Source organism: Sturnus vulgaris, chromosome 3 (assembly GCF_052056855.1).
Source record: "Sturnus vulgaris isolate bStuVul1 chromosome 3, bStuVul1.hap1, whole genome shotgun sequence".
NCBI classification, from domain to species: Eukaryota; Metazoa; Chordata; class Aves; order Passeriformes; family Sturnidae; genus Sturnus; species Sturnus vulgaris.
In genome coordinates this window covers 81,635,091-81,661,367 of record NC_142245.1, presented here as the reverse complement: position 1 = coordinate 81,661,367, position 26,277 = coordinate 81,635,091, and the positions used below count along the sequence as shown (strand labels likewise).

Here is a 26,277-nt window from a genome sequence, read left to right as displayed (position 1 = left end):
GAAGATCTTCCCTCTCAAGCAGCAGGAGACAATACTTCCAGAGGAGGCACTTGCCTGCATACTGCACGTTCACTGCTTCTTACTTGAAGTTCATATTTTTTGTAATTTAATCTACTTCTGTTTATGATAAGTGCAGGTTCACTCTCTCTGAGTTCCTTTTTACTGGAGAACTGCCTTGAAAGAAAAGAACCATTTACGCTTTCCAAGAAACTGATGACAAATTTTGAATCTCAGTTCAGTGCCACTACTGTCAAGGTTATGATTTTCCACTACTGAGTGCTGAAACAATCACAAAATTTTGTGCTTCCACAAGTAAGCCTAGCTTGCATTTTTCCCATTCATAGCTTCAGCTTAGGTTTTAACATGATTGATTTCGTTCTGCTTCAGGCCAATATAAATGGGCAGCTCCTTCCCATTAGAGGAAATGTAGCCATGCCACATATTAGATAAGGGAAATAATACCTTCCCATCAGCATGTCCAAAGCAGCCACAGATTTCACAAAACCACAGCCTAGAAATGTGAGCCTGTGCTGCAGATATGAATGAGTCATAAAGGGACACATAAAGACAAGTGGACATTGTTCAATAAGCTCCTGCATATACAGAGCTGAACAGTTCTCAGCCAGGACACATTATGTTTTAATAAAGTGTATGCAGAATCAGTATGAAACATTTTTGGTACAGATTCAACAGGACATAAAAATACTAATTATAGTGCAATTAAAAAATTGTTCCCTCTGAGGCTGAGGTTAACAACAAAAGAAAGGGATAGTCTCAGTGTCCAAGAGATACACCTGAACACTCCAGGGATGCTTTTAAAAGATAACTTATGCTGAACACCAAGTAAGATAACCTGAGTGATATAATATAAATCAACTTAATATGGAACAATTAAACAGAAGACAAAATAATAATTTCTTAATTAAACATAGAAATCTCTATAGTTCTGCAAAGAAATATTCAGATTTGTCACTGAAACACTAACTCTCTTAATATCATTTGCTCTTGGCAGTATTTGTTCATAATTTTATATTTTAATTTGTTCATACAGTTTCATAATTTTTCCTAATTATTCTGCAGTGTTTAGATTTATTACGGCTCTTATTAAATGCAGACAAACATGAAAAACTCCCAAATATATATATTATAAGCTCTTTTATTTAAGGGCAGCTGAAATAAGCTGCTGAAATATTTGTATGTATATTTTACGAAACTACATCTGCTTTTGTATATAAGGTTTAGGTACTTCTTTCCTGTTTAAAATAAATAGCTGAAAATTAAACTTTAAAACTTACACATAATAATCACAAATAAAACAGAAAAAAATCCATTCTGTATCATCCTGGAAACCTATCTGAGTTAGTCAAAACTACAAAAAGCACATCACAGACAATTTTATACTAACCCACAAAAATCAAAACATCTTTATTTTGGGTAAAATCTGAGTAGCCAAGAGGCTGGCACTAAATGCTCTGTTCACTGTAGTTTACCTTCTGTAGAACTGGTCTGCTAAGGAAAACAAACATGACTGTGTTTAAACAAAGATTGCAATGTATTTTCAGTGGCTACTTCATAATACTGTCAATGTTAGTGCAGAAGTTTCAGAGACATAGGCAGTTGCAAGCCTGAGAGAAATTAAAAAAAAATTTGTACAGTATCTAGGAACTCATCCTTTGTCTGTGAATTACTACAGAATATACATATTCAGACCTATAATTCATTTTGTGGGGGATCTTCACTAGGCAAATAATAGCCTATGATTTTAAAAAATGTTTGAAGGGATAATAAGCCATTTTACTGCATAAATTCACTTACTTACTTTTCCTTTCTAGGATAGTTTAATAAAAGACACAATATTTTGAAAGCCATTCCTTTACTCTTTATATTTTCTTTTCTTGTATCTTTGTCCTGTCTTTGCTGCTGTTTGACAGTGCTCCAAAGGAGTGGAATGTAGCTTAAAAGAATACAAGTATCTTCTCCAGCTCCAAATGCCCAGAACAAATGGAAAAGCTGAAGAGATTTTTGCAAATTTTACTCAGCTATTAGCTTCAAAAAGGATTGTCAGAAGAAACAAGTGCATCTGTTATCTTCAGCTAACTTCTTGCAATAGATGATTTTGAAATTGCTTTTCACATATATAGAGACACATAAAAAATAAAAGCATCGATATTAAAAACCACCATATATCAAGGGACACTTTAGTTTGGACCAAGTATAGACCTGAGAGATAGCAGTAATTCTATATTTTGTTTTCTTGACCCTTTTGATACTCATTATACTAGACCTACTAAACTATTATGAATACTGTATTTATTCATTCTTATATTTTCTGGGCAACTCATATTCTGTATTTCTAAACCTGCTGCCTCTAACAAGTTTCCCCTACTGTACTAAGAGAGTAAATGACAGAGAACCTGACAGGCTGTTCTATAAGAAACCTTGGGTTTTCCTTCTTTTTTGAAAGCAAATTAGTTTTTCCTTTAGAGACAGCACTAGGGAGTCTTACTGAAATGGTAACATGGACTCTTTTTGATTTTTTTTTTAGAGTGGCTTCACTTCTCTTAACCAAAGCAGACAGTGAGCTGAAATCTACCAGGGGTACTGGGTGCAGCTCCAAAAACTATGAAGAGCCATTTGAAACAAAATTTTGAAACAGTTCTGCAGTTCTTAATCACAATCTTCCTTCAATTTCACGCAACTGTAAAAATAAAAATAAAACCATGATCTGTTTAATTCTGAAAACGGTTGTTTACAGTCTGTGGCCTTATGAATAGTGCCTTGATAGGGCAAGTAAAATGCCTGGTTTCCCACAAAAACAGCGGTGAGAGAAAATGTGCTCAACAGCCCCATATATCATCATAAGAATTCAATATCCAGGACATTTTCTGTTCACTGTGCTTGAATTCAGAGAAAGATGAGATAAGGTTAGAAAAACACAGCAGAGATTACTTGTCACTTTAAAGCATCTCCCTGTGTTAACTGTTTTGTGCTGTAGGCTCTGAAATACCAACAGAGCCTCTGAGACTGTTGAGAAGTAGCAGCTGAGCAGTTCTGTGATAAAGTACATGATAACTCAAGTGGGTGCTAGCTACAAGTGTTTGCAAGTATTAAGAATAATACACAAAGTAAAGTCCAACCATTGCAAAAGCAAAGGGCTGACAGCTCAGGTGGGTGGACAGCCATACAGATTGAGTGTGTAATAAGGTAACACAGCTTTCTGTGCAGTGTAATGGAGCTGAGGAGAAAGTGCCAAAACAATGCTCAGAGCAAAAGCAAACTAAAAGAATTAATCTTTTCTAGTAGCAAACTCCTCTCTCCCTTCTTACTGCTTTTCTCATTGCTCCAGGCTAAGTATCAAGTGCCTCAGTCAATCCTATTACCTTGATCTGAGACATCCTTAGTATGGGTGAGGGATTACAGGCCTGGGAAAGTACAAGTCAGGGCTAAAGAAAGACGTTCTCCAGTAAACCCAGGAGCTGCCATCAACCAGCAAGAAATGGTCCATCCACTTTGGTCTTTCAGAGTTTACACGCTCAAGCTTCCTAAGATTTAACTCTCTATAGTCCACCAAAAAAAAGTCACTGCAATTTTTCAAGTGAAATGAGAGAGAAACCAAAGACAACCTAGTACCTAGGCTCAATAGCCTGGGAAACTTATAAGCTGGCTGTAGAGAGCATCTTAAATTCACCAGAGCTATGTAGCACAGTCTGCTGCTGCTCTTCTCTTCCAGGCTCCTCTAGCAACATAAATCACACTGAAAGATCTTTACAGGGTCAAAACAGAATTGAAAAGTGATTTCAAATATTATGTTACTAAGCAGTAGCACACCAATGGAAAATAAAATGTAATTTATGTCTCAGCACTGATACAGAGTTTGCTAAGCTAGTCCCAAAGAGTACTTCTAGAGCACAAGGCAGAACAGAGTTTATAACAGATTATTAGCAACTAAGCAGATTTCCTTTGTGTGCTTTTTACAGCCTAAGCATCACCCAATGCAGATGCATACCAACTAAAATTTTGGCTTGTCAACACTGCACTACTGTAATATAATTGGGAGAGAAGGTAAATACATTCTCAAAAAACATGGGTGTTGATGAGACCATTTTTGGTTATCTGATCTAAAAAAAAAAAAAAAACAAACTGGATTTTCAAAAGCTATCCTGACAGGGTATCAAGAGTTAAACTGTAACTTTTTGATCATTACATTAGAGCTGCCTGGTAGATACTTTTCCAAATACTGTATGAAAACATAAAGAAAAGGACCAGCAGAAAGCAGTGGTCCATTTAACTCCTCACCACATGTCCAACAGTGGAAACACATATATACGAAAAGAGAAAACTCTGACACTTTCTGGGGTTGTTTTTTCCTTCTAATTCCTCCAGCATTCAGTTGCAAGAGCCTGGCCCCTGTTGAACAAGACTGCCACTGTTCCACTGTGTAGATAACGGGGAACTCTGCAATTATTTCCAGTTCAAATACAAGTTCTATTTTAATATAGAATTAAAATGTTTTAAATTTTTCTAGACAACTGCCACATTAAGGTCTACCACAAAATAAAGTATAACTAGTTTTGTCATTTTGCCATTACTCCATTAAGATACATGAAATATCAGTTTTCAGTTAGTGCCCTTTTATTATTCCCTTTTTGGCTCACAATCCACTATTTTGCATGCAGTGTGATCTTATGCCCAGGCAACAGTACAATTTAGTATCACTATTCAAGCTCTCTTCAGATCTTGCCAACTTTTTCCAAGAAAAATATAGAAAAACTAGGATCTGTAACTCTTGTATTCGCTGAATATGAAGAAGCAAGCCAGAAAAAAACCCCTCAAAACAACTATAAGGCTGGCAGACCATTAAAAAGTATCAGGGAAAAGCTTGGGCAAACTTTGTTTCTGCTTCATGGATTCACTAACTGAGATCCAAACAAGGTTTATAAGGATAAAAATAAATAAAACAGTACTTTACTGGACAGTGTTTGCCCTCTAGGACAAACACTTGGTGATATTGACTGTCTGCCAAGGAGAGTGACAGTTGGAGTTAGAGAATTTTATCAAAAAAGCTATTTTTCTTTCCTCCCACTTGGCAAAATAGAACATTATCTTAACAGAGCAGGTTTCTGAACTTGGGCTTTTCAAAAACTGCAAAGTGTGTTGCTGTGAAAGACAGGACATTGTCACATTTCCAACTCTGGCACACAGGCAGGAAAACCACGATCTGTGCAGGCCAGTGCTCAGTAAATGAGCTTAGCAAAGATGTTTGCTTTCATCTGCTCCACAGAAATCTGGGGGTGAAAGGCTATGGCCAGAGGGTCTCCAGGGGATACATGGGGATGTCCCACCCTATGGCTGACATAACCCAATGCTTCCTGCACCATGTACCTCTAGGGCAATGGTTTCTTCACAGAGACAGCCCCACAAAGCGAAAATTACCCAGGAGCAATCAAGCACAATCATGCAGAGTCAGCCAAGGAAAAAAGAATAGTCTGATGTTTTGTGTACTCCAAGGTAAAAACACCAGCTGACAGACGTCTATCACTTCCTACCTCTACCCCATACATAAACCAAAGGGAATCCCAAATACACAACGTGGGACTGAATATGCACAGAAGCAATACAGGACATACAGCCTCAGCATACAGGAATAGACTCTTATTTAACCTGTCATGGGTAAAGCAGGGAAGACTTTAACACAGATTACTGGTAATGTAAGAGACAAGGAATACATCCTCTTGGATTAAACAACCAAAATGTTCACTTCTCAATAGGAAACAGACTACTCAACTGCATGGATTACTACAACCAGCCAATCCTTGAAATTTATAATTATTGCTATCTATTGGCATCCAGGAGATTCTTCAACTTTATGGCCTCTGAATGTACAACCCAGTAACATTCTGACCTTGGGTATTAAAATAACATTGAAGCAATCAGTGGCTGCTGCTGTACTCAAGTGATCACCAGATACAGATTCTCTGTTTCCAAGCACACGAAACGCAAAGTGAGAAACAATGCAGGTACCTATTTCCTAAAACAGGAGTTTTCAGCAGTTGTACATCAATGTAACTCTATTAAAGTCAATTACTTGATCTTGTTTTCCAACCTTTTTTTTTCCTTCAAAATCTACAGAAAGACGATTTTTCTGTAAACATAACTCAGGAACACTAATTAGATGTGCCTTAAGTACAAACAGGAAATATAGACGAACAGAAGCTACCTGATTTCATGTTAAAACTGTTAAGGACACTCAGTCCCACTAAGATGATGATTCTTTTATAGCTGCCAGAACAAACATAGACTCAGTACACTTCCTGCTCAACAGCTGGCTACTTTAGATTTGCATCAATACTCAACTGACTGACTGTGTAACTACAGGGGAAGACAGAAGCGTCATAAAAAGGCTGAGTTGCTATGTCATATCATCATTAATTCAGTTGTCTCTATTGCATTTGTAAAATTCATACTCTCCAACCACATTACAAAAGAAATAAAAATCACAATTTAACATGCCTGCAACATTTCCTTTGGAAAATTTCTGTGATTGCTGAGAACTTCCAAAGTAGCATATAGAAGAATGTTTTCACCACTGGAAATCTTTATTTTTTTGCTGAGGATTTTTTTAAGCCCACAAGATTTTTAATAATTATTTTACCCACTGCAGCCTAAGTTTGATGAAATTTCTTTAAATTTCATCACTTTGAACTGTAATGAACTGTTTAAAAATCCAATGGCATTTTCCACCTTGGTCTACATTTTAATATAATGGAGAGTCATGCAACTACAGAAGACAAACCCTCTGAAAGGGTTTATGACCCCCAGGGATCTCTCTTTTTCCAAAAGTGACACCTTTATACTGAAACAGAAGCTGTTCCTTACCTGAAAAGAGTTCATGCATCGAAGTGAGGGTGGCAGAGATGTGGTACTCAAACCCAGTATCAACAATAATTCCAAGCATGTTTCTGATGGAAGGGTTAAAGGATGAACTCCCATATCATTTTCCCATTCATCAGCAAGCCTGTAGAGTTTAAAAATTGTTTTCATTGTCTTAAAATATATTTAAACCATAAGTTTCAATTAAGTATTAAACTGTGATAAAAATGGTGATAAAAATTCCCTTCATATTTTCCCTGTAAAAGTCACAGATCAGTGTGCTTTACCAAAAAAACATGGTGTATTTAGATAAAATGCCTTCTTAAACATACCACCAATATCTTTCAAAAAGATACATAATGCAAAAGGAAAGCTTAGCAAATTTTAGAAAAATTCACTCATGTTTCTAGTTCAAAGTTTTATTACTTGTGAACAAAATTTCATCTGTCACTGGTAATTTCCCATTATATAATGATTTTACACGTAGAGCATCCTTTGCAGTATATAAAGTCTCCACTTTTAACTTTGTTTCTAGAAAGAAAGATGCCATTCAATTCTGAAAAGACTTCTGAAAAGGAGGTCAGGCGTGATTTCCAAAACTGATGTTCATGAAGCTCACTGAGAACTTACTAACAGTCTATACCAAGCAAAACTCAATCTCAGTTCACTTTATACAGATTTTTTTTCTTTGGATGTATTAAAAGAGTTAAGATTTCTATGAGTTACTCATAAAAACAACATTCCAGAAGCATATTACTACAAACTGTTCCCACTATCACATGCTAAAGAACAAGATTAGTTCAACAAGATTTACTCAAAACACAAGAGCATTCTGCTTCCTATAGTTCAGGCTTATTTCTTCCATAATACACAAACTGACAGACTGATCAGTGATCCAGTTACTTTAATAACTTTGTCTAGGTAGGTTATATCAGATACTCCTGAGTAAGATGAATGCCATCTATTCACAGCTGACCTGAGTGCGATTACAAAATTTCAATAAATAATCTTAGCATTGGCTTTCACTTTTAAATTCCTCCAGCTCTTCTGATTGAACCACTGCCTGTGAACATACCAGCTTATTTTAATGTACTTTCTGGAAATAGCTGCATTTTTTTAGACACTTGGGACTCAGCATTCAGCATGGTGAAAATTGAGCAAATAAGTATCTGTGTCATCCTGGATGGTTCTTATTCTCTCAGGTCTCCCAAACCCAATGATTTGCTATAAAGTCTTGCTTCTTACATATAGGCTTGCATATACGCTTTTTATACACAGCACCTTCTGAGTTCTTCTAGAACGTGTCCTACTTAACATAATTTACACATCTTTCTTCAAAGAGTGGGTGTACTTTCACTTTCTTATCTCCTTTTGTCTGAAACTGGTGACTTGAACTTCAACTCTTTGCTTTTGTCTTTTCTAGTATTTACACTTTTTTCCCTTAGTAATTTATCTATGCATATATAAGAATCCAACTCTGCTTCGATACATAGAAGCAAGACCTATAATGCACAGAACATCAGAGGGGCTTTCACTTCCCTAAAAAAAGAAGTGTTTTTTCTTTTTTTTCTTGTCCCCACAATAAAAAACAAAGAGAATAATTTCACATCTAGATTAACAAATACATCATTTCTTTTCTTAAACCTCACCAGAATGAATCATCTTGACACAAAAAGGTCTAAGCTTTACATGGTAAGGAGGAGGAAGACAGCCCCTGGTTCTTTTAATGGCAGTGCATCATTTAACATTTCCAACATGTCTGAGACCATACCAAAGGGCAGAGGCCAGAACCTCCCACACATTATCAGCCTTTATAATATGTGGTACCTCACTGGACACTTATACGGCGTCACATGGATCTGGAAAAGTTGTAAAAGCTACTACAAAACACCCCAACTGCCCACTAGGACAGGAAGGTGAGATGCTTAGAAGAGGCTCTGGAGTATTTTCATTATTGGAAGGTACAAACTTCCGATTAAGTCATAAATACTATGTCTGTGTTGAATGGAAATAGGATTCTTTTATAAGACTACAGACTACACAAGCAGCCAAGCCCAGAAAAGGCAGCCCTGACTGGTTCAGAGTTCCAGGTTGGATAGGTCTGTGAACAACCTGGTCTAGCGGAAGGTGCAGCAGGGGGATTGGAACTAGATGACCCTTAAGGTCCCTTCCAACCCAAACCATTCTATGATTCTATAAATGTTCCAGGAGGAACACTTAAAGCTAGATGATGAGCACTAAGTAATCAGTAACCAAGGAGTCTTGTTAACTGTAATTCAGAATGGAATTTTACATTTAACTTCATTTCCCCACATAATTCGAAACTTACCTTTATACATGTTCCTTACTCATTCTTTTCTGTACATTTTCTACAATCTAGTGATGCAGGAAAATTTGGGTGAAGCTAGCAAAATAGGGGCTCTCTTTTTCAGAAGTCAGAAAGTCTAAACAAAGCACTGTGCAGGCACCTTCAAACAGCTAGAGAGTTTGGAGACTGAAGGTGATATGCAAAGGTTGGAAGGTGTTTCCACAGATCAACACCCTTTCTTCAAAGAAACTTTTCAGAACTCCAAGCAATATTCAAAACATCACAACTTACATCAGTACCCTGATTCTACTCTTGTGTTTTGATATAAAGATTTTTTAGAGATACCTCCTCATTTTAAAGTCCAACTACTACATCCTTGACACTGAACTGGGAATTCTTCTTTTGTGGCTGTTGATTTATCTGAGGGAAAGAAGGTTTGCATAAAGACATTTAGCCTAATTGTATTGCAATTCTTTTTTATTAATTGCTCAGTTATTAGTATCTCCTGAAATTATTCCAGTGTGTTCTCTTATTACAAATAAAACATATATATCCCAGCATTCATGGCTCCAGGAATGTTAGGAATTAGTCCTTATGACTTGTAACACAAATGGCTGTGGGAAGTCACTGCTTTATTAGATTATTTCTCTTTGTTCTTCTTTATCCCTTTTGCTTTTAGAAACATTTTTCCATAATCTTTATTGTAGAGGAAAGAGAAAAGCATTTATGCATAAAACAAAAGCAAAACAAACCACAAAGAATCCACTGTTTTTCACCTTAGTTTCATGGTCTTTCTATGTAAGAGAAGTTGTCTCACTTCCAGTACAGGAGAGGAGACTGTTTGCTTTTTGTTTACTGGAAGAGGTAGATTGGCTGATAATGCTCCTCAGGAGAGTGAGCAGCCACAGAGCACAACTCAGCTGATCAGTTCCCAGGACAATTCCCAGGTATCACTGCACAGCTTGCTACGCTGGCTGAAAGGAATAAGGGGGAGATAAGACATGAGCTTAAGGAAAGTGAGGTTGACAGCAGAAATAATGCTTTTCTTCCATCAGCAAATATTCAACTTTTCTATATTGCAAAGAAGCCTTGAGATTCTGGACTTCACAGTCTGACATACAAAAAAAACATCCTCAGTATCAAAAAAAATTCATAAATTCTAAACAAATTCCCTAAGTCATTGTGGGGTGCAAGACTGTATCTACTTTGGACCAATTTTGTGACAACCAAAATCTCACCACTACATATTGGCCTTGCCAGTATTTGAGGGAAATGTGAGTCAGCTTTAGAAACCAGGCTTTAAAAGAGTAAGACGCAGTAAAACATACTCAGGAAAATGGTCCAAACTCACATCATGCTCTGAGTCAAGAAAAGGATGTGTCAGAGTGATTTTTTTCACAGGATGTTAAATCGACCTCTGTAAATCACCATCATCATCCAGTTTTGTCTGTCAGTGATTTCACCAACAGGAAAACACAATTCTAATAATTTTGTCTGTAACTCCATCCTTTCCATTTTCTCTCTCTTTTCTTTATCTCACTCTTCCTCAGAATTTGTATTAATCCTTTTATCTTATTTCAACCAAATTTTCTTAAGAAAGATCTCAAATAAAATAGGTTTGGGGAAGTTTCATATTTTCCTGATCTTCAGGAGAGTACTGAGAAGAAGCAGTCAAAGGTTTCCTCAGTGCTAATCGAACTTGAGATGCAGCTTCTGCAGATCAGAGTGAAACCTCAAACTCAGAACTCCTTCTGTTCAATCTAAAAGATATCTACTAGTCTCACCCATGAAAACACAATGAACAGACATAAGACTGAAACATGTAATTGGAACCTTCACATAACTTTCATTCTTAGAAGGTCAGAACCACATACAAGGAATGCTAATAAAACTTTAATATATTTCTGGCATACAATTCACAATTGAACTGAAGTAGTACAGAATGTGAAGAAGTGAAACTCAAGGGGGGTGACACTTGGCTAGATGCTGACACGAAACAACTATGTGCTATGTGCTAAACTGTCAGAACAGAGCATCCCAAACAAGCAAGAAATAAAGATGACAAGCTGAGACTATGTTCCCCCTTTTCCTTTTCAATGCTTTCTCTAAGGAACTGGTCATTTGAAAGAGAAATTCAGAATGTGGTATGATTGACACATTCTCATAACCAGTCAAAGAAATACAGCTAGGAAAGTAAAGTTCCCACAGTCGTACGTATAAAATGTTTTAAAAATGAAGTGGTACTTTCCAAGTTGTTTGGTTGATAATAATGTGAAATCTCTGAAATTTTTGATTTCTTTAAAAAATAAAAAGAAATCAGCAAATGCTCTCTAAAATTCTAGCAATTAATTCTGAAAGCAGAAAGGAGCAAATCTTGAAAACAACTATTCAGATAAGATTAAAGATAAGGCAGTTACTTCTCTAGCAGAAATAAATGATTACAATGTTTTTAGATAATGCTTTACATTTGAATCACCATGCATCAGAGAATGGTATTTGTCCACTGTTCACTATCGAATTGATCCAAATTAATTGTCTCTATAAGTTAGAATAATATTTCAAAACTGTATTCTTAAAAACAAGTTTTAGACACCAAAATAATGAAGCACATTTATTTCATAATTTCTTGATATTAAAACTAGTAAACTGAACCAGTCATCCATCGGGTCATGGAATCCACCCATGACATCCTAAGTCTTCATGGAAAAATGCAATATACATGGCATATCAGTGAAGCAAAAGAAAACTTTGTATTTCAAATCCAAGGAAAACTGACAAAGATTTTCAGAAGATTTTTAAAAACTGGACCAGACTTCCAACTAGATTGCATTTATTTCAAAAGAAGCCTCTTTCATCAGTGCTAAAGACATTTATCAGCAATCACCCTTCACCATGCCTGAGATTCACTTTTAAATGCAACTGAGCTGTCTCAGCCACAGACAAAAAAAGTCTGGTTTTGAAGAGGAACAGATAAGCCCTTTTTTCCTTTCCAGCACAGCCCCATCATCACCTCTGATTTAGCAGGCTACTTCTATAAATACACTAACCAAGGGTAGTCTACACAGGTCAGATGAAAAAGATCTTACTCAGTGCTCTGCCCAGTGCTGCTGAGGCAATGTACTAACTAGATTTTATTAGTTATGATCTAGGTAAATGTGCTCTGCATTTAGGGCTCCAAATGCTCCAAAAACTCTTGAAGGAGACGTTAAGTGTAGCTTCAGAGCTTTGATGAATCAAGCCTGTGCTGAAGAATCCAATATAAAAGCTGACAGAAGCTCAGCCCTGAATCTCAGAGTTCACTGAATGTTGTTAAAGCTGCCCTTTTCACAAGCTACAGCTCTGAGAGAAATGACAGATGACTTTACCGAACCAAAGGACAAACCTGCTAAATTAAATAACCATTTGTAAAATGATTTAATCTAAAAACAATTCTTAATTATGGTTGATGATGTGTCTATATACTTAATGTACCAGGAGGCTAAGTTATTTATACTTTTAATTATCCTTTCAGTGATCTAAAAATGGCATAAAGATCAATGCCTGCTCATTAGCTACTAAACTCTTACCAAAATCTATGCAATATGGAAGACTAAGAAGTGTGGTACTTTCACAGTCTACAGTACATTCCTTTGGAAAAAAACTTGCTTTGTAGAACCACTGCTTCCATCCTGACACAAACATCTGTGGTCATGTTCTACCATTCATTATTCATCCTGAGCAGCTGGGAGCGTCAAGTGTGGGTTTTGAGCAAATTTTCCCTGGGATCTTTACTAGGGGCATGGTACCCCAAACCAATAGGTATTAAATCTCTCATAAAGAGACAAAAAAATAGAAGAACAGAAATATAACACACCGGTGTCCCTGCAAGGAAATGAGCAAAAGAACAGCAAAATACTTAGGAAAGTAGGAAGGCCAAGAGCATGCCTCTTTGTATTTTAGGAATGGACTACAGTCGCCAGTACAGAAGCTCTATCTCGAAGTTTTAAACATTTTCTTTTTTAGTGTATCACTATAGAGACAAGATTAATTTAACTGAATTTCTATATTTTCACATGGGCTTAAATACTATCACTCGCAAAGCATTCTCTATAAAAGTACTGATATATATCTATATATATATAAAGTGCATCATATATATAGGATATAGTACATACACTTTAATAGTACATATAATTATATTAGTTATATATACAACAATCATCTTAACATTACTTAATTACACAATTATAAATTACAATAATAATTGCATATAGAAGAACATGCTCATTAACAATCTTCCAGCTTTTTTTCTGAGTAATGAATACTTTGACTGGAAAAAATATGCAATTTTGGCATCTAGACAAAAGAAGTTAGTTAGAAATCCACTGCAAAAACAATTCCGGGTTTAAAATACCCTATCCTGCAATATGTAAGTCCTTCTTGAACTTTCAAGGTGTCACCATTTGAAAAGGGCAAGTTATTTAATACTAATAAGAAAGCCTTATAATGAAAATTCAGATTTAACCTCACCAGAATACCAGTGTCATAATATTTTTCAGACGGGCTGACATAAGAGGTATCAACTGGTCTTGTAATATTTCAAAGCACCTTTTAATTAAAATTATGCTATTTGCTCTGATGAATGCTTTTATGATTTAAAATCCATACTTCACATGCAGTTTTCTAATTTCTAACTCCAATACATAGCATAGATTAAATAACTCCTGCTAAAAGGTGCATTAAAAGACAGTGGATTAAAGAATTTTTTTTGCATTAAACAACTACATATTAATCTCAACGAGATTAATTTTATTAATGCAATTGAAATTTTTTATAATTTGACACCCTTTGATCATTGTAAGCTATTTAAGGGAAGTCAGAAACTGAAGCCTCTTTCAAACTAGTAAAGCAAAGTCCAAATTATTTTTCTTTTGCTTCACAAAACCCAATATTTTTAGTAGACTCAAGTGCCCTATATTAACTTAAATGTAACTACATTGGTTTTGGGATATTTACTAAGAAATGCTATTTGCAGAACAAAGTCTCTGAATAGTCCATAGAATTAAATTCTTTTTTTCTCAAAGGGTAAAGGGCAAAAGCAGAAAACCAAACAACTGTCTTAATACACTGTTCCAAGACAGACAAGATTGTTTACAAGTAGATTATTCCTCTGAAGCACAGAAAGCTATCTCAACATACTGCAGCTTTTTGCGTGGCAATAAATCTTGACATTTTAATCCTGTCCAGGAGTAACTTTGCCTCGGAGTATGTAATTTCAAAGTAATGCTCAACGTACTTCTCCAGACGAAAGATTTTTGGGTGTTCACCAACTGCTTTTCTACATTGCCTTCCCTCTTCCATCTGGCTGGTATGCAATTTCAAAAGCATTAATTTTAAGCTGCAAACTCTTATCACCCATAAAATATTTTCATTCCATTGCAAAACAGCACCAACTGTACAGTCTCTGTTGAAGACAAAACAGAATTTCAGCTACAAGAATCACTGAAATAAAGCTTAAACATCACAGAAGGATTAGCAGGTGTTCATCTATTCTGAAACCTGTAAATTGAAGATTCATAGGATCTAAAATGAATGTATGAAAACCTAAATCAAGCAACAATGTCTAAAGCAGACTTATGTTCAATGGGACACCCAGATACGTGGGACCACAAACACTTGCAAATGTACTAAATTTAAAATTCCCGACTGTACTCAAACTATGCACAGATGGTCTGTGAGTACAACTAAGACATTATCATCTTTATTTAGTTCTAGCACCAGGTAAGCAAAAATAGGCTCATCAAAGAATGAAGAGAAAAAGTGATTTTAATTTTGTGGGAACTGGCCTTGGATATAAAATCCCAATCCTGCTAGGTACGTCCCAGAATATGCTCCACCAGCAAAACCACAGTCCATAAAGGTATAACAGCAGCAGATCTATCCACAGAGTCAACCCATAGCAACAACTGTCTATGAAGAAAGACATTCTTTCTTCATTCATCTGCAAGATCAACAGCTTACTGTAAAAGCAGAAAACTGCTGAAAATTTTCATCACTTACAGTGAAGGTCTTTTTAGATCACCTAAGAGATACAAGCTCACGGAGAAAAAGCTCCTGCTGGGCTTGTGATATCAAACATATCTAGACAAAATAGGAAGAAAACATGGCAGACAGTGAATTCTATCACAATATCTATATATTTAAAATTACTTTTTAAAAATTCCTATGTAATTTTTGCCTATCTGGACGCAGGAGTAGAATCCACATTAACTTAGTTTCCCTGCAAAAGCAAGAAAAGCACAGGAGTTTAGCTCTTGCTGAGCATTGCCTAAAGTCTGCTGTGACTGCTCTTCAATGTCCACACTATGCAGAATGGCTGGTGCAGCTCCAAAGTACAATGTAATTGCTGACTTCTCAGCATTAAAGCAATGTGGTCCCACTAAAAGGAGAAGCAAATTACTCTCATAAAAACTGCATGGCCAATGCTTTAGAATAAGCTTCTTCACCTTCATGGTTGTGTTAAGGCATTAAGCTGCATTTTTTTTTTTCATGTCTTACTGCACCCCAGGTGGAAAGAATTAAAGTAATTTTTCTGCACACAATAAAGATCAGATTTCTGCAGCCAGATCACTGCTGATCACATAGTGGAGCAGGGAAATAGCAACAGGAGCACTATGACTCTACAGCACAGTTTTCTTGAATATGCCTATCCAACTCAGAATGAAGGGATAGCTTTGAATGCTTCTTAAAATACTTTTCTTCATCTTAAGCACCTCTTGATTCCTTCCTGGATACATCTTGCTCTAAATTAGAACAGATGGCTGATAACTTCCCTAACGTATGACAATAACTGTGGACTACTGTGCTCGGGATGGATGGAGAGGACACAGCAGTGTGTTACTGACCTATGCCAGCAGCCTGACTGGTGCCATCTTACTTGCAAGGAATATCAAATGTGAGCAGCAACGCCATCAAAATAAAAAGCCTCTCTTCCCAGCATGCATGAAACAAGTACTTGAATTCTCAGGTTACATCTCCTTTTTTCTTTTTTTTTAACCGTTCAACATGTTAGATATGTATATACCCTTATATAAAGGCCACTTGCCCTGGCAAATGCATGCACGCCTCTTCTAATAGCATTCATTTCTTGAAGGGTACAAGTGCATAGTAGAGCTGTAGAAAAACAAGGTATTGTGTAAAAGCTCCTGAGCACCTGCTGACATCAATATACTTACTCTAGTAAATGCAATGTAATTCCAGCCAGTTCATCCTCAAAAGATTCATTCAGTTTTAGGGAAGCCTGCTCATGGGACTAGCGATGTCTGCTAGACTGGCTGCAGACCCTTCTTGCAACTGTCCTTGTCAAGCTATAGTTTTTCTTATGGGGGCATTAACAATGTATTCCTCTAGATAACACTTGCTTTTCAGATATTGTGGGAAAAGTATAATCCAGAAGGCTTATCTCCAAAATTGACCAAATAAAGCAAATGTGCTTAAAAGTCAGGGCAGGAGAAGGAGGATGGAGATAACTGGCAAGACAGACAGAAAATATAAAATCACAGAATCATTTAGATTGGGAAAGACCTCTGAGATCATACAGTACAGCTGTTAATCTAACACTACTAAGTCCAAGTACTGTCACAAATACTTCATTTGCTCAGAGAAAAAAAAGTACTTGCCTCAGTGTATTTTTCCATAAATCAACTTCAAGAACTTCCAGAATCTTATCAAGGGACTCTAGTGATGGGTCATAAAAGTAGAGCACCTTCTCCTCACTGTCTGCACCCTAGCCAGCATCTCCTGTGTGCAGCTGAGCTTCCCACATGAAGGCTGAGACAACAGGCTGTCTCTCAGCCCCTCCAGGCATTATGACACTAGGTAGAAGGACCAGGGAAAACCCAAAATATCTCTGCTGTCTCCTGGGCTACACTTCCACCAAACTCTCACACAGGAATGATTTTACAGACTCTTTCCTTCCTCTTTCTCCTCTCAAGGTTGAAAACTCCAATCAGAAAAGAGGAGACTCAGGAGGAAGATATAAATGTCTTTTCCAAAAATATTGGCATGTCTAAACTTTTGAATGCCCAGATGTTATCAATAACAACACACTCCTAGAAGTGCCTTTACATCTCCTTATGGAACTATAACTCTTATTTAAAAATCATCAAAATGAGGTGTTATATTAGAAAACATAAAAAACGTGGTGTCAGGTATCCTATCACAAATACAAGGGCCCTTCACAGAAAGTTTCCCTGTGCAAAAATGCTACGTCCAGTACCTGAGAATTATTTTTCACCATGTAAAATGTGAAAGGTTGATAAAGAGGCAATCAAAAAATCCAAAACCATCATTCTAAACAGTGGCAAGGCAGATCAAATACAATAATTAAATTTTTGAACTAGTTCAGTACAAAAGGTTCCAAAAACCTTATGAGCAGTATGCCCAGACACACTGAGGGTCAGATGCTTAAGAAAGAGAAGACATATATAATTTGAAATGGCATTTAACTCACTTCAGTTCACCCAATCACTTCTCAGGTGAGCAAATGATTTTAAGAGCAAGGGGATAAAAAAAATAAAGCTGGAGACTGTAAAGATAATTTAGCTTTCAAAGACAATTCTCATAATGAAAACAGAGGCAGTGAACCAAGCTGCCATACCTTAGCAAGGCATTTTATTAGTCTATCTATTTCAAAATAAATTAGTATACAATGTCCAAGATTAAAAAAAAAAATGTACTTACCATTCTTGATCTCTTATAATAATTCTAAACATCACAAATACATTTTGAGTTATTTAAGCTCCTAGTTTCATCTGTGATTGATTTGTTTTCCAGTTTCATTTGTTTTAAGTCCTCCTTCATTCACTGAGACATTACTGAAGTCAGTCCAAAAATACCTGGTTTGCTTGCCCAAAACAGCTATCAGATGATTTCCAGATTGCCAACTCTGACTGACATATCTACAGAGCAGCAACAACTATGTCATGTGTGCCCAACTGCAATACTAATTATTAACAAAATCTCAAATCTCACAGATGCTGCAGAAAAAGCAAAAGACCTCCACAACAGCAAGACAGTTCAAGAGATGGACAATAATGGTTTGGTGTTCCATCAGATTTAAAGATTTACTAACTATGCATCCTCAAAAGCAGAATATTGTATCCAGACTAAATCATTCTACATTAAGCAAGGTGAATACAAGGACATTCCAAGACAATGTTCCTATCATTTATTGAAACAAAATGTCATTATCCAGAGCATAGGAGAAATTACATATTCCTCTTGGATCTACACAGTGTAAAAATACATACAGATGCTGCTTAAAGACCAGCACCTGTAGCTTAATCATTAATCTAGAACACCTATGTGTCTGCATTCTGTCATACAATGCCCAGTGTCACTGCTTGTTAAAAACAGCAATACATCCCCAGCTACATTCAGGCTTTCATTTTTTTCTTCAAGATTTTCTGGGACTGTGCAGCTCAGTAGACTCCCCTGTATGGACTGTCAGTGAATCTAAACACTTTCACAGCAAACACTTAAAATTAAAATAGCAGAAATTTACCCAAAGGAAGGCTGAATGCAATAGTGTACATATTTATCAATCTGTAACCCTTACAAAAGGAGAATGCCTAGTTTCTTGGGAGAGACAAAAAATGCACTTAAGCTTCTGGATAGACATATTGCTCAGGTTTACAAAAGGAGTGAAAATGTCTAAAGCAACTCTGGTGCTTTGAAAGTATGGAACCTAAAACTTTGTGCCAACTGCACTGTGGCTTCCTGTAAAATATCCTTCCTAAAAATATTAGGTGCAATTTTTATAATTTAATTAAATGCCCTAATGTTACATCAAATTTTTCATTTCTAAGCCTGTGGAAACAGTTTCATTCCCTAATTATGCAAAGAAAACAAGAGGGAGTTGAACATAAAATATCTAATGAAATACATTCCACTTAATTTTCCTTCCAGAGTTTCTCAGGAGAAGGAAGTAGAGGGATGCTACACTGAGGCCCCAACAGTGGCGTACCTGAGTAAAAATTACCTCTTAGAGGAAGAACAGAGATTTGAGTGTTGAAGAGTGAGACTAAGAAATTAGATTAATTGTACAGGAGAATTAATCTGCCTGCAAGAGAATGATGTCTATCTTCTGCTTTTTCTTCAGTATTGCAAGTAGTTTTCTTCTAACAATGCTAAAGGCTTCCACTGCTGGCTCCTAGTATAGTGAAATGGCCTTAAAATTCAAGAGCTGCTGCCACTCCAATTTACATTTTTTATTTGTCAATAGTAACTGTGGCTTTGCAGTAAAGGAATTCAGAGGGAAGATTCCTCATACCTTTCTCTATGATTTCAATTCTATGTTTATCAAATTCTCTTAATTTTTAAAGTGCTGTCTGAAGAGCAGCTTTGCCGTGCATGGCTAAACATAGGAAAGTTTTTGTCATCAATAAGGACTTAGATATATAATCCCAAATCTCAGTGGGCCTTGTTAAAGCAACATCATAAATTTTTTACACTTCCTTATGAGTTTGGAAAAAAAAATTGTTCTACATATCAGTCTGAGCTTATACTGACTAATGTGGCCTTAGGGAAGGGATTGTTAAAATTCATGCATCTAGTCATTAGAAATGGATTGATAGACACAATTATGATAAATTAGCATAAGTTTATTAAGTAAGATTTTTTTAAAAAATTAGTAGTTACAGCTGAAAAAAAGAAGACATTCAGAGCCAATGCTTAAATTCTGTAAAGCTGGTGTAAACTGCTATTTCTCTGACTGTGAGCATACTGGGAGGTATTTGCATCACTCAGTTTTGGTACTCAGTGACCTGATAGATGAGCAAGGGTGAGATAGCTGATGAAGCTACTGGTCTCAGCAGTACCCTTGACCCTGCCTGGACACCTGAACTGCTCATCACTCATTTCCTACTGCCATGGTTCAATGGGCCATGTCTTTAAGCAACCCAAAATTGGCAACAATTTACTTTCTAACCACATGCTCTAAACCACAGCAGCTGAGGACTTGACTGTCAGTTGGCTCAGATGTTGTGCTGCAAAAGCAAGGCAAACAGTTGGTGCAGTAACCTCACCTAAAACCATCACTGAAAAGCAGGGTTGGCTTCTGCAAGACAATCTGAGCTTCCCATCTAGGCCATGCAGGGAGAGTGGCAGAGAGGCAGCAGCAAACCCAGTTAGCAAAGTGGTATCCCCTTGCCTTGTTACTAATGCTCACACCACAGTCCCCAGCAAAGGCTCTAACCATGAACTGGGAATTAAGCACTATGTAGAAAATACAGCCCTAATATGAGCTCATTGCCACTGCCACACCAGCCAGCAGCCTCAACACTGCCACTGGTACCAGAGGGATGGTGCCTTTGATACCCTGCCCTAACAGTATTGAAACAGATGTGCATTCAGGGCTGTACAATAGCCTCAAATAGTAACACTGGTTTTGTCAGCAGAATAAATGCAGACAAGCGTCAAAAAAAATTATTTAAGAAAAAAAATGAAATTAAATCGAAGTTGAATGAACCAATGGGCTGCATGATGAGATGGCACTGCCGTTACCCTGTACATAAAGTTCTAAGTTCCCTAGCCACAGTATAAAACACTTGTCTGTGTGTTCTCATGGAGGTTATTCCTACCAGCTGTGCCATATGAAGATTTATACATGCTGCATAAACTTTAATTCCCTTTTTAAGTCCTATTATACCAAGCAGGGGGGCATTTCTGAAGTTGAAATGGATTTTCAGAACAATATAAAGATGTAAATGTTTTCTGGCCTCTGATTTTTAAACCTTTGGGTAAAATTAAATCTCTTCCACAGCCGTGTTGATATTCCATATAGAAATATTCACAAATACCAGGCACTCCAGAACATTATGTCTGAATCTAAAGGGAGAAGTTATCCTGCTGTACAAAAAAAATGCTGTACTCACTCTTCACAAAAATCTCTCAGCTTGATGCTTTGAAGTTGTTTTTTTCCTGATGTACTGACTTCAGAAGAGAAGGAAATTCAGTATTTCAAGATGCAATTACCCGCAGCAAAGCAAGGAACACCACAAATAATAGAAGTGGTTGATCCTGAATTTGCTGACAGCAAAATTTATTCTTTCTATTCATTCAATTTAAACCATTGCCAAACAAAAGCCTAATGACTAAAGTTAGAATTTCATACATGTCGTATTTTTCCTTTCACACTGAAATCACAATTTTAATAGAAGAGTTTATTTTTATCATCTTCCCTCTCCATAAAAAACTATACCTCTTGCAAAAATTGTACAGAAGCTCCCTCTATGCAGGTAGCACAAAATTGAAGCATCAGATGTGGCTAGAAGTCAAATTTCACAAGCAATTAAATCCTATATAAATAAAACCAGCAGTCAAGAGCACAGCTTCCTCTTCTGAGAATAAACTTTAAGTCAAAATCCTAAACCAGTATAGATTTTTTTACATATTTTACTACATCCCACAGCTCATTTAGGCAACTCACAGCAGACCAACTGGATACCTGGAAAGACTCAACTTTCCACTAGCCCCTTTTCCATGTCCTCTGCCAGTATGTATCCTCACGTCTGTCAGTTTTCCTCTGCGCAGGGAAATACTCTTCCATAAATAACCCCTCCACCCTTCCCAAAACTGTTCCTAGTTTTAACACCTCTTCTCCTCAGAGCTATTTCCCGAGTTTTCCCTTTCAACAATTCTGAAGCTTTCCCCTTTCTGCTCCAGCAGAGATTTAGCAGTGCCTGTTTAATCCTGGCTGACAGTGATGGAGCCCTTGGCAGCTCTTAGGCAGAGCTGTCCAGAGTCCTGCTGTCCAGCTGCAGACACGAGGCACAGCAAGAGGAATCACACAAGGCTACACACCAACCTTGTGAGAGTGCTGTGCGGGCTGCAGCACACACCTACACCTTCACACGGTCAGATGAGTGAATGCAGATTGTTTCAGCTCCTTAGTTTTATGAGCTTTCTTAAAATTTTATGGGTCAAGGAAAAGGGAAAGCCAGTCTCAGCTTAGAAGCACTAGATACAGGATAAGGGAGGCATGCAGCCTGGCAGATCAGTTCTGGACATGAGCAAGAGCAGAAGAAAAAAGAAATAGGGGATTTAGATGGAAGACTTAAATCTACGTCCAAACCAAGTCAATGCTGATGCAGGAATTGATGTTACAGACAGAATAAAACGGACTTTTGATAGAAGGAAGTGAAGTAGGCATGGAAAAACTGTGTCACAAACACCAGGTCAATGAGAAGTCTTTGAGTAGATGACCTTGTTCAAACAGGAGATGCAACAGCTGAAAACAAGACAGCTATAAACCTTTTGTACAGAAAGTTAATTAGAATGGACTTCAGATGTAGGAGAACACACCATAGGTAAAGAAATAAAACCACACTTGATAATTCACAAATGGTTGAATAACAGTTCAATCAAGATTGGGGTACCAGTGAGGCTCTTTATGCTAAGATGTTCTGAAACTGAAGAGATTGCTGGCTTGGTAATTTCAGGTGTATGAGTGTGTGGGAAGGGGCAGTTTGGGCCTTGCCTTTCAATAGGTGATGCCCCACACACCTCACACACCCAAGGCCTGCATCCCAGCCCTGCAGTGGCTGCCAGTCCCTGGCACACTGGAGGCAATGCTCCACACTCACCTCTGGAGCCCCATTCTAGCCCAGACTAGCCAGATACCACCTGCTCCACCTGCGGAAGGGGCCCAGGAAAGCCAAAATGTATCTAAGCCAGGACATGCAGTGAGCACTTGACCCTACCTATTCTTGAAATTTCTATCAGCTGAACACCACTGGAAACAGGAGTGGTAGCTATATTTGTTCTTTTCTGGACCTTTCTGTCTTTTACTTTCTTCTACTAATTCCTTCTTCTCATAGTTTTGAGTAAAATTAAAATTAAAATTGGATGGGATTGGAGTTTGCTAAGTTAAGGCTTTGAGGAGTTGCTTTTATGTTGATTGAATGCTGCTCTAAACTTTTGTCGAAGTTCTCTGATTTTCCAAAGGTGCTAGTAAAATGTTTTTATTGTCTTGACGTCTTCAGAATATCTTATCAGTATTCTTTCTGTGCATCCAAGTCAGAATACATAAAAAACCATAAGCCCTTTTAAGAGTCTTGTCAAGCAAGTTTTTGGGGCCTTATAGATGTCACTCCAAATTGCTTCCAAAGAGCAAAAGAGACATGTTGAAGGTGAATTTGAAAGTCTTTGGCAGATGAGTGACAGAGGTGGAAAACTAAACGGAGACATTTAAAGCTAAAATACTCACCTCCCTGCAAGAACAGCTATTGGGCTGTTACTCTTATGGCCATACACAGTGGGAAAATAGGCATGGTCAATCCAACATTTCACTTCTGAGTAGATCTAATAGTCCAGTCTTTTGGAAATTACTTGGCTGAAACTCTAAAAGTCTGTTCAACTTTATTCCCAGCTTTCCAGTCAGATCTTCTCTATGTCTTCCTCAAACATTCATGCCCACATACAGTGAGGTTTGAGGATTGAGAACTAAAGGAAGAACAGATCCTAGAAGGTCCTGATCAGTAGCACAGGGTCTAGTTGGAGGCCTGTCACTAGTGATGTCCCCCAGGGTTCAGTAGTGGGCCCAGGATTGATTAACTTACTCCTCCTGACTTGGATGGAGGGGCAGAGGCCTCCTCAGCAAGTTCACTGATGACACAAAGCTGGAGCAGTGGCTGTTATCCCAGAGGGCTCTGCAGCCCTTCAGAAGGACCTCGACAGTGAGGAGAGGAACCTTCTGAAATTCAACAAGGCAAGTGCAGGCTTCTGCACCTGGGGAAAAATAACCCCTGGCTCTACCACAGGCTGGGGACCAACTTGCTGGGAGATGGACCTGGGGGTCCTATAGACAGCAAGCTGTCCATGAGCCAGCATGTGGCCAAGAAGGCCAGTGGTATCCTGGGGTGCATTAGGAAGAGCATTGCCAACAGGTCAAGGGAGGAGATCCTGCCCCTCTACTCCGCTTTGGTGAGGCCACATCTGGAGTCCAGTTCTGGGCTTCTCAGTACAAGAGAGACATGCAGCTCCTGAAGCAGGTCCAGTGGAGGACAACAAAATTATGAGGTGACTGGAGCATCTCTCTTATGAGGGAGCTGGGCCTGTTCAGTCTGGAGAAGAGACTACTAAGAGGAGACCTCATCAATGTCTATCAATATCTGAAGGAAGGGTGTCAGAGGTTGGAGCCAGGCCCTTTTCAGTGGTGCTGAGCAATAGGGCAACGAAGCAATGGGTAGAAAGTGATGCACAGAAAGTTCCACCCAAATATGAGGAAGAACGTTTTTACGGCACAGGTGACTGACTTAGTATTGGAACATACTGCCCAGAGAGGTTGTGGAGTCTCCCTAACTGGAGATATTCAAGAACCATCTGGATTCAATTCTGTGCCATATGCTCTAGGATGACCCTGGTTGAGCAAGGAGGTTGGACCAGATGGTCCCATGGTGGTGCCTTCCAACCTTACCCCCTCTGTGATTCTGTGCTAGGTATCACTTATTATGCTTATTAATTATACAAATAATTTAATTTATAGCTTAACGCCAGTACTCAGAGAAGCCAGCATAAGAATTGCTTGTGCTGTTTTGATGCTACAGCACTCGAAACAGGCAGCCAGCAGCAATAACCTATTGTTGCTGCACACACAAAAATGGAAGTATCCTGACCAATTTTATAAATAAGACTTTCTTCTTTGGTCTCAAGTCAGACACTCCCAATTTGCTTTAGCCTTACCAATTTAAAAATATTTCAAGTAAAATTGGCAGCTTAAATCGTTAAGTATTGTTAGTTTACACAGCCTGTCATGGAGAAATACAATAGAAACAACAAATGCTAATTCATTTAAAACAGGCCAAGATCTTAAAATCCAATAAATGAATCAAGTTTTAAGGTTTAAGTAGTTCATATCAGCCATCTGTCCAATAAGTTTTTATAAGATTTGCTTTTTCACTCTTGGCTCATTATGTGATTCCTGCCTGCTCAAATAGATCCTGTCATTTTAAAGGCATTACAGGAGTTGAGTACTTACAGTTCCCAAGCGAACACAACAGTCTTTATAAGTCCGTGAGAAACAAACTGCAAGCATCCAAGTGGAAATTTGCTATGTTTGATGTATGATTATAAAATTACCCTCAATGGATCAGCACTATCGTGTTTAGGCTACCTGGCTTTAAAAAAAACAGTGTTACAAGGAAAGCAAAATGTGAGAGATACATGTACAAAGTAGGACTTGAGGAGATGTGACATTGATTTCCTTCCAGCAAGTAAGTCTAGCCCCTAACTGCAATCAGCAAGAACACTGCATGCTGTAGTTGAAGATCCCCATGCCCATTTGGCTGGTGGGAATTCTGAATTGTATTTCACTAATCCCCACCTGAAATCTAGCAGGACATCATTTCATGGGAGGTTAAAAGAGTACAGTAGTGAACTTCTAGAACTTGTCACTTGATTGTGAAGGCAGACAGCACCAGAAAGACAAAAAGTATTTACTCAAACAGATGATCAAAAGATGAATGAACAGACAGTAAAGGAAATAGGCAGGGCTGTATCTTCTGACATCCTTAATACAACTACAGAGCTGAGCACTCTACTCACTACAAGAAAGTGCTCACACACTACTCTGAATTACATTTCTGGATGTTGGAGGGACGATACAGAACATGCTACAGTACTCTGACCCAGAACGGCATTTCTTACTTTCCTATCATCCTGTAAGTGTTATTAACTACGTGGCAATGCAGTTGCTTCTGACAACACATTTTAAATTAGTTTCAGATAGTCTTGCTGCTTTTAATTTACATTTTTTTGCCACCCAACATGACATTTCTCTTATTATCAATCCTAAGATTCCTCAAAGAGCTGAACTATAGCAAGATCAGCCAAAGACACATGAAAACTACCAAAATGGTGTTTACCTGAATTATAGTGTTTCACAAATAAATATGAAGAACTTGGGAAAAAGGTACAAGCCTGAAATTTATTTTTTGTTTCACCATATTACAGAATCACAAATCCTGATTCAAAAGCATATTTATGATCAGAGATCTTAAAGGAATATTTATCTACTTTTTCTTTAAAAAATTAGACCATAAGAAGTAGTTGAACAGTAG

General features: G+C 37.6%; 1 protein-coding gene across 3 annotated transcripts in view; it reads right to left on the bottom strand.

The window, feature by feature from the left end:
- UBE3D (ubiquitin protein ligase E3D) overlaps nucleotides 1-26,277 on the bottom strand; it is a 78,137-nt gene that overhangs the window by 25,478 nt on the left and 26,382 nt on the right. Inside the window, exon 9 of one of the 3 annotated variants that reach the window (XM_014877826.2) lies at nucleotides 6,877-7,015. The exons of 1 other annotated variant lie outside the window; for it this stretch is intronic. In XM_014877826.2, the coding sequence (XP_014733312.2) occupies nucleotides 6,877-7,015 (139 nt within the window). Of the gene's footprint in view, nucleotides 1-6,876; nucleotides 7,016-26,277 lie in introns of those variants that run through there. One more of the 3 variants, XM_088162120.1, reaches the window with a different exon arrangement.